Source organism: Macaca mulatta, chromosome 10, assembly GCF_049350105.2.
Source record: "Macaca mulatta isolate MMU2019108-1 chromosome 10, T2T-MMU8v2.0, whole genome shotgun sequence".
NCBI classification, from domain to species: domain Eukaryota; kingdom Metazoa; phylum Chordata; class Mammalia; order Primates; family Cercopithecidae; genus Macaca; species Macaca mulatta.
Window position 1 is genome coordinate 81,104,180 of NC_133415.1, and position 13,466 is coordinate 81,117,645.

The 13,466-nt window shown below is 40.9% G+C and overlaps 1 protein-coding gene across 50 annotated transcripts in view; it reads right to left on the bottom strand.

Moving 5' to 3' along the window:
- The window catches only part of PTPRA (protein tyrosine phosphatase receptor type A), a 170,813-nt gene that overhangs the window by 53,777 nt on the left and 103,570 nt on the right, over window positions 1-13,466 (bottom strand). For 31 of the 50 annotated variants that reach the window (XM_077951338.1, XM_015149418.3, XM_077951378.1 and 28 more), the window contains one exon: window positions 8,090-8,116. The exons of the other annotated variants lie outside the window; for them this stretch is intronic. In XM_077951338.1, coding sequence (XP_077807464.1) covers window positions 8,090-8,116 — 27 coding nt within the window. The remainder of the gene's footprint in view (window positions 1-8,089; window positions 8,117-13,466) is intronic. 50 annotated transcript variants of the gene reach the window in all.

Sequence of the window (13,466 nt, forward strand, 5' to 3'; positions counted from 1 at the left end):
CCCCGTCTCTACTAAAAAATACAAAAAACTAGCCGGGCGAGGTGGCGGGTGCCTGTAGTCCCAGCTACTCGGGAGGCTGAGGCAGGAGAATGGTGTAAACCCAGGAGGCGGAGCTTGCAGTGAGCTGAGATCCGGCCACTGCACTCCAGCCTGGATGACAGAGCAAGACTCCGTCTCAAAAAAAAAAAATTACAAAAAAAATTAGCCAGGCGTGGTGGCACATGCCTGTAATCTCAGCTACTTAGCAGGCTGAGGCAGGAGAACTGCTTGAACCTGGGGGGCGGAGGTTGTAGTAAGTCGAGATTGCAGCACTGCACTCCATCCTGGGCGACAGAGCAAGACTCAGTCTCAAAAAAAAAAAAAAAAAAAAAGGCTTTTATTTCTTATACTATTTTTGTAAGGCAAAGACCTTATTATTTTCCTTGATAATACCTCTCACACTTTGTAATTATATGACTGTTGTTGATTAATCAATATCCCTCCTTTATAGCATAAATTCCACAAGAGCAAGAATTACATGTCTGCTTCATTCTCACTGTACACCTAAAGCCTAGCATAGGGTCTCACACATAACAGGCACAAAACAAACAATGTATTACATTGAGCCAAAGAACAAAAAGAAATAGTAATTTATCACTAAATACGTCTTTGTTAAATTCTAACTACAGGGGGCAGTATATCAGGTATTATAATAAAGTAATTAGGCACATTCCAGCACTTTGGGAAGCCGAGGCAGGCGGATCACAAGGTCGGGAGTTCAAGACCAGCCTAGCCAATATGGCGAAACCCCACCTCTACTGAAAATACAAAATTAGCCGGGTGCAGTGGCACACACCTGTAGTCCCAGCTACTCAGAAGGCTGAGGCAGGAGAATCGCTTGTACCTGGGAGGCGGAGCTTGCAGTGAGCTGAGATCCGGCCACTGCACTCCAGCCTGGGTGAAGGAGCGAGACTCCGTCTCAAAAAAAAAAAAAAAATAAATAAATAAACTAATTAGGCACATTTGGCTTAAGACACTGGACTAAATCTATACATTTACTTCTTCATCTTCCCCCAAAGCACAATGACATGGTAGAAGAAATATAAAAATACTAATGAATCAACAGCATATCTGAAAGGCAGCAAAAGGTGGCATATGTAGATCAGAAACTTTGAGATATTTCTGGAAGACAAAAGAGATGAGACTCAACTGCCCAAGAGATCAAACAGAGCCAAAGAGCCTCCAGCTGAAAATTAAGTCCTAGTTCTACCAGTTTGGGCCTGGAAACACCTCAAGCTCAGAGGGAACTGGGACTGGGGTTGAAAGTGGACCTTGAGGTACCAGGATGGTACTTAAGCAAAGGTCTGCCAACCCAGCACCAGTACGCCCACAGCCCAAATGACAAGTGGGGCTTCCCATCTAGACTCAGCTGGAAAAACAGTGCTCTACACAGAGTAGAGAGTTTGTCACAGAGACTGGTAAGGGCTTCTTTTTTACAAAATATATGCTGCATATATATTTTCTCAATGTTACACTGATGACATTTTAGGTTAGATAATTCTCTGTTATGTGGGTCTGTCGTGTGCACTGTAGGACATTTAATATCCCTGGCCTCTAATTATTAGATGTCAGTAGCAAACTCCCAATTTCGATGACCAAAAGTATCTCCAACCATTGCTAAATGCCTTTGTGGGGGAAACAGCCCCCAGTAAGGAACCATTGGTCTATACCCACCCCATTCTAACTGAATTCTTTTAAAGCAAATCTGAGACCTATCATTTCAAATGCAATTACTTAGGAATGTATCACTAAGAGATAAAGATTCTTAACATAAACATAATACTGTTATCCAATTTAAAAAGTAACACTAATTCCTTAGTATCATCTAATATTATTCAGATACTGCTTGAATTTCCCTGAGTGTCTGATAAATGCTTTTTTTTGGTTTGGTTAGAATTGGCACCAGAGCAGGTCTACACTGTATGTGATTGTTAAGTATACTGGGTCCACAGAAAGTTTCCTGGGGACTGAAGACAGAAAAAAACCATAGTAGTACCCAAGCCAACTCTAGGCAACCACAAGAGAGGAAAGGAAAAAGAAAACGGCAGCTCGCCTAGAGGATAACTGCACCCTGTCCCGATTTTCCTGAGCCATCACTGAACCCCTCCCTGGTTTAAGATATATGTCCCTGTTTGTCTTCTGAAGGGATGAAGGGACACCTATTGTGAGCACAGTCTAGGCCACTCAATGGTCCAGGGCATAGCTCAAATAGAGCAATGGTAACCCTGGGAAATGGAGGTGACAACAGAAATAGAATAAACCTTTTAAAATATACTGCAATTTGCGCAACAGGATGCCATATTGATTTAAAAAAATTTTTTTTCTTACGTTTTTTGTAGAGATGTGGGGGTCTTGTTGCCCAGGCTAGTCTTGAACTCTTGGTCTCAAGTGATCCTCTTGCCTTGGCCTCCCAAAATGCTACGATTACAGGTGTGAGCCACTGCTACATTGCCTTTTTTTTTTTTTCTCGAGATGGAGTCTCACTCCGTCACCCAGGCTGAAGTGCAGTGGCGTGATCTCGGTTCACTGCAACAGCCTCCTGGTTCAAGCGATCCTCCCACCTTAGCCTCCCTAGTAGGTGGGACTGCAGGCGCATGCCACCATGCCTGGCTAAGTTTTGTATTTTCAGTAGAGACAGGGTTTCACTATGTTGGCCAGCCTGGTCTTGAACTCCTGAGTTCAGGTGATCAGCCTGCCTCAGCCTCCCAAAATGCTGGGATTATAGGCTTGAGCCACTGTGCCCAGCCTACACTGATATTTTTTAAAGGCCACTATTTAAAAAGGAGTAATCTGAGTAGTAAGAAAGAGTTCTTAAAAACTGGCTGGACGCGGTGGCTCACCCTGTAATCCCAGCACTTTGGGAGGCTGAAGTGGGCAGATCAACAGGTCAGGAGTTTGAGACCAGCCCAATCAACATGGAGAAAACCCAACTCTACTAAAAATACAAAATTAGTCGGGCGTGGTGGCGCATGCTTGTAATCCCAGCAACTCGGGCGACTAAGGCAGGAGAATCACTTGAACCCAGGAGGCGGAGGTTGCGGTGAGCCGAGATCGCGCCATTGCACACCAGCTTGGGTAACGAGCGAAACTCGTCTTAAAACAAAACAAAAACAAAAACAAACAAACAAAATGCCAACATGATTAGGAAGAAAAAAATCTAGATAGAAAGGCTGAACAAGGTCAGGCATGGCGGCTCATGCCTGTAAACCCAACACTTTGGGAGGCCAGGGTGGGAGGATTGCTTGAGGCCAGAAGTTTGAGACCAGCCTGGGCAACTTAGCGAGACTCTGGTAGAGTCTGTCTCTACCAAACAAACAAACAAACAAACAAACATCTGATTAGCTGGGCATGGTGGCGTATGCCTATAGTCCCAGCTACCTGGGAGGCTGAGGCTGGAGGATTGCTGGAGTCCCAGAGGTCAAGGTTGCAGTGAGCTGTGATAGGCCACTGCAGTTCAGCCTGGGCAACAGAGCACGAGTCTGCCCCAGCCCTGCCTCTAAAAAAAGAAAGGCTAAATAGGAGAACTGATATAACTGAAAACCAAATTAGTTGTATGAAAGAGCAACTGTCCTGGAAGCTCCCAGAACACAGAGCAATAAAAGATGAAAAATATGACAGCACAGAAAAGAAAGGAGCTGGATAGGTCCAGGAGATCCAATACCTGTGCAACAGGAGAGTCCAAAGAAGAAACCAGTAAGAAGGGAGAGAAATAATACAAGAAAGTTCCTGAGTTATCAGGTCAAAATAAATAATCCAGTTTGTGGAGTAATACTGACAAAAAAATCCTTACATCTAGATGTATTCTTAAAACATTCTTAAGTTCTGGGTTGAAATCAACCAACGAACCACAGGCCAGCCTTAGAAAATCATTTCCAGGGCACGGGGTTTTAGGGTGCGACAGACCTGAAGTTCAAATTCCTACTACCCTAACTTACTAGTAGTGTGATAATCTCTTAGAATGATGTATGAAATGGTAGAATAGCACCCTCCACCTTTTAGAGGAAATGGGAGATTTAAAACAGGTAACATTTGCAAAGTGTCTGACATGAAGGGAAGAGATTGGCTTTGGCATCCGCAAGTTCACACACTAGTAGAGAACCTCAGTTCAGCTTCCTACGCTCAGGCAGTTCTTTGTCTAGAACAGGGGTTGACAAACTGTAGCCCAAATTTAGCCCGCTGCCTGTTTTTGTAAATAAAATGCTATTGGAACATGGCCATGTTCATTCATTTACATACCATCTATGGCTGTTTTTTTTTTTTTTTGAGACGGAGTCTCTCTCTGTCGCCCGGGCTGGAGTGCAGTGCCCGGATCTCAGCTCACTGCAAGCTCCGCCTCCCGGGTTTACACCATTCTCCTGCCTCAGCCTCCCGAGTAGCTGGGACTACAGGTACCCGCCACCTCGCCCGGCTAGTTTTTTGTATTTTTTAGTAGAGATGGGGTTTCACCATGTTAGCCAGGATGGTCTCGATTTCCTGACCTCGTGATCCGCCCGACTCGGCCTCCCAAAGTGCTGGGATTACAGGCTTGAGCCACCACGCCCAGCCTATGGCTGTTTTTACATTACAAAGGCAGAGCTGAGTAGATGAGATAGAGACAGTATGGTTACCAACCGAAATTGTTTCAACCCCAACTTCATTCTAGCAAAGTTTTACTTTCTAGATTCAGGCCAGGGAACAAGCATAAAATGAAAAAACACTAAAATGGTGTTCCGGGACAACAGATACCTACTTGCTATAACTTCTTTCCAAGAAAACAAAGGGCCATATTAATTGAAGGGCTCACAAGTAAACAGGTAAGTGACTTAACGACTTCAGACACATGCTGGTCAACTACGAACTAGTCAGTGAAGGAATAGCCATAGTCCTATAACCCCAGTTCCTATGGCCCATTTACCTATTGCCACACTTTTTGGTACAAGTATTTTATCAGATCTCAAAGGCAAGGTTGTAATGTTTTAAATGTTTCCTATTGGCTCTAAAAACAGCAATATTCATTGGATTGCCTCTAGAATCTAACAACTGGGCTGAGCCCAATCACTGTTGTTTTGAGCCAAATTATTCAGAAACCTAAAGTTCTCTTGTCCATCTCTTTCTCCTAAGTCCTCTGGAATATCTTTCTAAAACCAACATCTGACTATGTGACTTCCTTACTCACCATCATCTTCAGGAGATGCTCCAACTCCTGAACTCAGTGGACCACCACACCCATTCTGTTGAGGCCACCTCCGACCACTCCCCACACCTCACACATGTCAACTGCACACAGATGCTCAAACATATGACTTTGCTCTTTCATGTCTCTTTGCTTGTGCCCTGTCTGGTGTGTCTTCATTTTCCCCATTTGCTATTTTAATCTAAATTCCCCAAAGCTCATCTCTGTGCCTCCTTTCCACTCCCCAGATATAATGAGTCTTCTGAGTTCCCTCAGCACTTTGTGTGATATATCCAATGGCATGTAACTGAATAGCCTTCGGTTCCTGATGTTCACGTATTTCCTCCCTGAGACAGGGAAGCATATGCATATATATATATATTTTTTAAATATTTTTTTTTTCTGGAATCCTTGATGCCTAAAAGGCACTGAATGTAAAAGGTACTTAGAGAAAGCCATCATAAACTCATAATAATAATGGCACTATGATAATCCCCACCCTTTTTTTTTCTTTTGAGACAGAGTCTCACTCTGTTGCCCAGGCTAGAGTATAGTCACGCAATCTTGGCTCACTGCAACCTTCATTTCCTGGGCTCAGGTGATCCTCCCACCTCAGCGTCCCAAGTGGCTGGGACTACAGGTACATACCACCATGCCTGGCTAATTTTTGTATTTTCAGTAGAGACAAGGTTTCCCCATATTGCTCAGGCTGGTCTGGAATTCCTGGGCTCAAACGATCCACCTGCCTCAGCCTCCCAAACTGCCCTAACACTCTTAAAACAAGAATGTCAACTCTTTCTAGACTTAAGTAGTAGCTCGAGGACTACTTCTTTACAAATATTAAGATGCTGAAATTTTTTTTTTTTTTTTGAGACGGAGTCTTGCTCTGTCACCCAGGCTGGAGTACAGTGGCGCAATCTTGGCTCACTGCAACCTCCGCCTCCCAGGTTCAAGCAATTCTCCTGCCTCAGCCTCCCAGGTAGCTGGGATTACAGGTGCATGCCACCATGTCCGGCTAATTTTTGTATTTTTAGTAGAGATGGAGTTTCACCATACTGGTCAGGCTGGTCTTTAACTCCTGACCTTGTGATCTACCCACCCACCTCGGCCTCCCAAAGTGCTGGGATTACAGGCGTGAGCCACTGCACCTGGCTGGAATACATTTTAAAAATAATATGCATGAGAAAATAACCAGTTTTCTGGACTTCAGAAGAGGAAGAAAAGTTGCCCTCCCTCTCATTTCTTTTTGTTTTGACAATTAAAACATCAGACCCTACTGTTCAAAAGCACCCCAAAGACCAGTGCATAGAAACATGTAGCCCCTAATTAATCTGCATAAGACATAACCACTTATCAAACCCATTATAACACAAATATTTCCAAACAGCTGGCTTATTTATCAAAAAGCATTTGGCTTAAAATTAGAATGTGATATCCAAATTTATAGCAATACTTCTAAAGATCTGTTCTGGTAAAATTGTCATTAGATTTTGGGACTTCAGAGACTGCTGAGAATACCGATGCATTTTCAGTCAACTGACTGGAATCATACAAAATTATTTTTTGACTTAAGAAAGGAGATTTATTACATTAATAGTCTTTACATATGCCACAATTAGCAATAACCTAGGTAATTAAGGTAATTTTATTTTTTTAATCACAACATGGAAACTACTTAAATATTAGGTAGGTAAAATAGGTATGATATCTGGGGCAAGAAAAGGCTGAATATTATGAAAATATATACTAAATAGAGGAAGGAGTCAACGGATCTTATGTTTCATCTGGAAGTCTACCACTTTGACTTCTGACTTTATTGTAAGGCTGGTTAAAAGAGCAGTTTTAGGGAGCATATAAATATCTACCACAATAAAACCTATTTAAGTCTACATTTGATAGAATCTGGCAAGTGAATCTGAATAGCAAAGACACTGTATTCATCCAATGTTTAGTTCCCAAGTTTAGGAAAGTGAGATCTGGAAAAGTGAGGGAAATCTATACACAGTATGGTAACACCTCACTATTCCTTACCAAATACAATGGCAGATGGACATCACATAAAAGATCAGAGTACCCACTTTTCTGACTCAAATGCTCCCTACTTAGTGGGACTTCATATGCCTTCCAGTGTTCCACTACTTAATTACACAGGGAAAATAGTGTATGGTTAAATAATGGAATCAGACAAAAACTCAAGTCTGATTTGATAAAACAGAAAATTATGATAAAAATACTGCTTCAAACAGTAACATTTTTAAAACTCAAATGTAATAATCACTTCTTAGAATGTTACATGATCTCTTTCTCTTTCTCTCATGCTCTTTGATAGCAGCCTTACCGTCATTCTAGGCAAAATGTGCCACACTTCTGCAGACAAATAGCTACTTTTTAGTGACCAGGGACTCAGCAGTCCAGCTTAAACCACAGATACAACATCTCAGGCCATAGACACTTTACATTAAAGGGCTGAAAATCCTTAAAATCCATATAAAGCCACAAAGGGTTGACATTTTATAGACTAGGGGAAAAACAACACAAAGAATGTTTAAAGGGAACTGTGGCCTAGAAATCAGAAGTAACTCACCGCATAGAAATTATGACCTAATATCACCAAAAAGTAATGTTAACAAGGTGACATGACAAAGTAAGATATATTTTGTTACTTGTTAAAATACATCATAGCTGTTAGAATCCATAGTCTATATTAAAAAACATACTGAATACAGTACTTGTTTCCATTTCTCTTCTCTAAGAGATTAACAGGGAAATAACTTAAGGGAAAGTAAACAAACAACACAGCCACAGACGCACATGGTTACCACAGACTATGAGCAGAGGAAATAGATGAATACTGTACACTGTGTAAAAGCAACAACAGATACAAGGTGAGCAGCTCACCTCTTCTGTCCTTCGAGTCAGAATTACCTGTGTAGTAAGTAAAAAATAGAAACATTCATTCAGGTTAAAGAAACACATTACAATTCAATTTAGAGTACAACAAAACAAGCTCCAGGATTAGGAATGCTTTCCTCCATGAGGCATCCTCCAACAACTGGGAAACAAGACTGCCCAGATTCACTAAACTTTGGACAGTGGTCTGGCCTTCTCCCTGGGTACACAAATAGTGCAGCATCAATATTCATAAAAAGTACGAGAATGCAAAGAGAACACATGTTATTAGAGGACTTTATGTCTTTAGCTATATTAAAATTCAAGAGGGCAAAATTAAGTAAGGATATAAAAGACCAAAATGATAAGTAATAAAATCTAATTGGTATATACCAAACTCTACACACTAACAGAGAAAATTTTCTTTTCAAAGGCTAGTAAAATATCCACAGCCCTTATAAACCCCAACAGTAGAAACAGTACAATATTCTTTTGTCCCAATGCAATAAAATTAGAAATGACAAAGTAAGAAAACACTTGAAAATAAAAATCAAAACCAAAATGATGTGGTAGATCACCTGAGGTCAGGAGGTAGAGAACAGCCTGGCCAACATGGTGAAGCCCCGTCTCTACTAAAAATACAAAACAAATTAGCTGGGCGTGGTGGCCGGTGCCTATAATCCCAGCTACTTGGGAGGCTGAGGCACGAGAATCACTTGAACCCAGGAGGGGGAGACTGCAGAGAGCTGAGATCATGCCACTGCACTCCAGCCTAGATGACAGAGCAAGACTCTATTTCAAAGAAAAAAAAAAATCAAAACCAAAATCAGGCAGTGGCTCACGTCTTTAATCCCAGCACTTTGGGAGGCTGAGGTATGAGAATTGCTTAAACCTGGGAGGTAGAGGTTGCAGTGACCCGAGATTGCACTACTGCACTACAGAATGGGTGACAGAGTGAAACTCCATCTCAAAAATCAAACAGACGGCTGGGTGTGGTGGCTCACACCTGTAATCCCAGCTCTCCTGCCAGAGACTATATTTGAGACTCCTTTGTGCTAGATGTAGTAATGTGATGAATTCTAGTCAACGGGATGTGAGCTAAAGCAATGTAACTTCCAGGTCACATCTTTTGGAAAAGAAATGCCCTCTATTCCCTTTGTTCTTCCTTCGCAGTGGTTGCAACTAGAACCCAATGGTGAGAACTATCACTAACCAAACAGATAAGGGCAATACTGTTAGGATGGCAGGTCCACAAGAGGAAAGGAATTTGGTCTCTACTGAAACGAAGGCCCTGCCCACCTCTGGAATGTAACTAGGGAGAGACAGACACTTGGGTCTTATTTAAGTCACTGAATTTTGGTATCTTTGTCAGAGCAGCTTATAGCACATCCTAAAACAACTACCTATAGAAATACCTATGGAATGTAGCTAAAGATGTGCTTGTGCAAAATTAACAGGAAAGAATGAAATTAAATAAAGCACACTCAATTCAAGAAGATAGAAAAAGCACGAAATAAATCTAAAGAAGGTAGAAAGTAAAAATGAATGAAATAGAAAAGTTAAAAATAAAAGGACTATAAATGCACACAATAGCAAGTTCTACGGAAGAAAAAAAGGAATAAACCTATGAAATAAATGGTTATTCAGCCTAAACAAAAAAAAAGGAGACATAAACAAAATTTAAAAATTAATAGCTCTGTAGGCTATTATAATAACCACAAAGGAGAACTTTTCCTCATTCAAATATATTTGAAAACATGAATGAAACGGCCAGATGTAGTGGCTCACACCTGTAATCCTAGCACTTTGAGAGGCTAAGACAGGAGGATCATGTGAGCCCAGGAGTTCGAGACCAGCCTGGGCAACATGGCGAAACCCCATCTCTACAAAAAAATACCAAAAATTAGCTGGGCATAGTGGAACACGCCATTAATCCCAGCTACTCGGGAGGCTGAGGTGAGAGGATCGCCTGAGCCCAGGAGGTGGAGGCCACAATGAGCCGAGATCATTCCACTGCACTCCAGCACTGGGCAACAGTGAGACCCTGTCTTAAAAAAAAAAAAAAAAAAAAGAGTATTTTTTAGTGTAAACTTAAATCCTTTCCATGTAGCAAAACAAAACACTAAAAATTAAAACTTATCAAAAAGAATACACACACAAAGGAAACACATAGATCAATCTCATTTGGAGATAATTTGTGAATATCTAGACAGAAAATTCTAAACAAAAGAAAAGGAAAACAGAAATAATATCAAACAGACTGCAACAGCTTGTTACAGGAATGATACAATATGGTTGGGCAGCCTTGGCTCACGCCTGTAATCCCAGTGCTTTGGGAGGCTGAGGCTGAGGACTGTTTGAGGCCAGGAGTTCATGACCAGTCTGGGCATCACAGTGAGTCCCTGTCTCTGAGAAAATTTAAAAATTAGCTGGACGTGGTGACATGTGCCTATAGTCCTTAGCTACTCAGAAGTCTGAGGTGGGGTCTGCTTAAGTCTGGGAGTTCAAGGTTACAGTGAGCCATGATCGTGCCACTGTACTCCAGCCTGGATGACTCAAAGGAAAAGACTTTAAGCAAAGCAAAGGTCAACAGGAAAGAAAAATTAAGAAGATTAAATAATTAATTCAGAGCAAGACTCTGTCTCTAAAAAACAAATCAATAAAAACTGGCCGGGGCCGGGCGCGGTGGCTCAAGCCTGTAATCCCAGCACTTTGGGAGGCTGAGACGGGCGGATCACGAGGTCAGGAGATCGAGACCATCCTGGCTAACACAGTGAAATCCCGTCTCTACTAAAAATACAAAAACTTAGCCGGGCGAGGTGGCAGGCGCCTGTAGTCCCAGCTACTCGGGAGGCTGAGGCAGGAGAATGGCGTGAACCCGGGAGGCGGAGCTTGCAGTGAGCTGAGATCCGGCCACTGCACTTCAGCCTGGGTGACAGAGCGAGACTCCGTCTCAAAAAAAAAAAAAAAAAAAAAACAAAAAAAAAAACTGGCCGGGTGTGGAGGCTCACGCCTATAATCCCAGCACTTTGGGAGGCCACGGCAGGTGGATCACGGGGTCAGGAGTTCGAGACCAGGTTGGCCAACACAGTGAAACCCCGTCTCTACTAACATACAAAAAATTAGCCGGGCATGGTGGTGTATGCCTGTAGTCCCAGCTACTCGGGAGGCCGAGGCAGGGGAATCACTTGAACCCGCGAGGTGGAGGTTGCAGTGAGCTGAGATTGCACCACTGCACTCCAGCCTGGCGACAGACTCCATCTCAAAACAAACAAACAAACAAACAAACAAACAAACCTAGGAACAGAATCCACTACAGAAACAGACCAAAAGAGAAAAAAATCATTCAGATCTTGCTCATTGATCCTGAACAGGCAACTGGCAAAATTTAACATCCATTCCTGACATAAATGCTCATTAAATCCTGAACACAATAAAATATGTTTATCTCAACTCAAGAGTCAGTACCATGTATAATGAAGAACCACTGAAAGTGTCCTCCTTAGTGTCAGATACAAGAGAATGCTGTCTGCATTTACCAACTGCTTAACTTTGTTCTGGAGGTATTCATCAATGCAATTAAACAGAAGAAAAAGAAAGTTCTACAAATTTGGAGGATATATGCAGATGAGATGACTTGAAGCCATAATAATTAATGAAGAAAATTACTTCAACACTAAGAGAGTTTAAGGTGGCCAGTACAAAATGTCTCTACAAAAATCAGTAGCCTTCATATCCCCAACAGCAGCCAGTCAGAAGATATGATGGAAGAAAATGCTCCATTTATAATAACAAAAACAGAAGATTTAAAAAAAAACACAGACTTCAGAAAATGGAATATATTGCATTCTTGGATAGTTAGACTCAACATCTTTAAGATGCCATTTTCTCTGTTAATCTACATATTTAACATGATCAATACAAACTTTTTTTCCTGCTAAACAAGTTGATTCTAATGTTTATAGTAAGAATTGCTAACAAAATTCTGAAAAATAAAATTAACAAGGAATGACTCATTTTACCAGATATTAAATACTTTACAAAGTTACAATTATTGAGACAGTGGGGCTTTGCACATGGACAGAGAAAAAGATTAATAGAAAACAAAATGAATGTTCCCAAATAAATAAATATGAAGAGGTAAATAAATATCTGAATTCAATATATAAGATGGGTGGCATTTCAAATCAATGAGGAAAAATAAATTATTAAGGGGTATTGGGACAAGTTAGATATTTGGGGAAAAGCAGATCCATAGCTCACACTCTGCATCAGAATAAATTCGAGATAGACCTAAGTGCGTGTACACACACACACACGTGCGCGCATGAAACCATAGAAGTCCAGAAGAAAATTATTTTTATAATCTTGGAGTAAGGAAAACCTTCCTAAATATGACCCAACTCCTAGAAAACTTAAACTGAGAAATATTTAAATTAAAAAAATTAAAAATAGCTAACGGTATCTTCTGCAATGCAGAAAATCTAGATGACCACCTAGGGAACAATATTTGCAGGTTTACTATAGACAAAGGACTCATTTCCCAAACGTACAAAGAACATCTACAAACGAGTCAGGAAAACCTTGACACCCTAATAAAAATGGGTAAAGAATATCAACAAAGAATGCTCAGAAAAATACATTTAAATGATCTTTTAAATTACACAAAGTTGCTCAATCTCAGAAAATGCAAATTAAAGTTACACTGAGATGTTATTTTTCACCTGTCAGATTGGCAGAGATCCAGAAGTTTAACAATTCACCACACTGAAGAGAGTTTAGAAAAACAGGCACTTCGACATACTGTTAATAGGAATAGACTTCCTAGCAGAGGGGATTGTGGCAATATCCATAAATTTATAAATGCACACTTAAAATAATTTATCCTACTAATATTCTTATATGTGTCTGAAATGACAAACTGTATTGTTTATAAGAATACTCTGAAAACAATCTTAATGTCCATTTATAGGGGAAACTGGATAAATATATTAAGGTATATCCTTCAACACAGCAGCTCTTTACCAAAACAAAGAACAAATATGACAGGCTAACTGAAAAAGCAATATGCAGAAATCAACTCAGCATATTTATTACTTATATTATAAATGGAAAAAATGAATATATATGCTTTTTTTTTAAAGGATTTTATTTATTTTTTTATTTTTTTTATTTTTTTATTTATTTATTTATTTTTTTTGAGACAGAGTCTCGCTCTGTCGCCCAGGCTGGAGTGCAGTGGCCGGATCTCAGCTCACTGCAAGCTCCGCCTCCTGGGTTTACGCCATTCTCCTGCCTCAGCCTCCCGAGTAGCTGGGACTACAGGCACCCGCCACCTCGCCCGGCTAGTTTTTTGTATTTTTTAGTAGAGACGGGGTTTCACCAT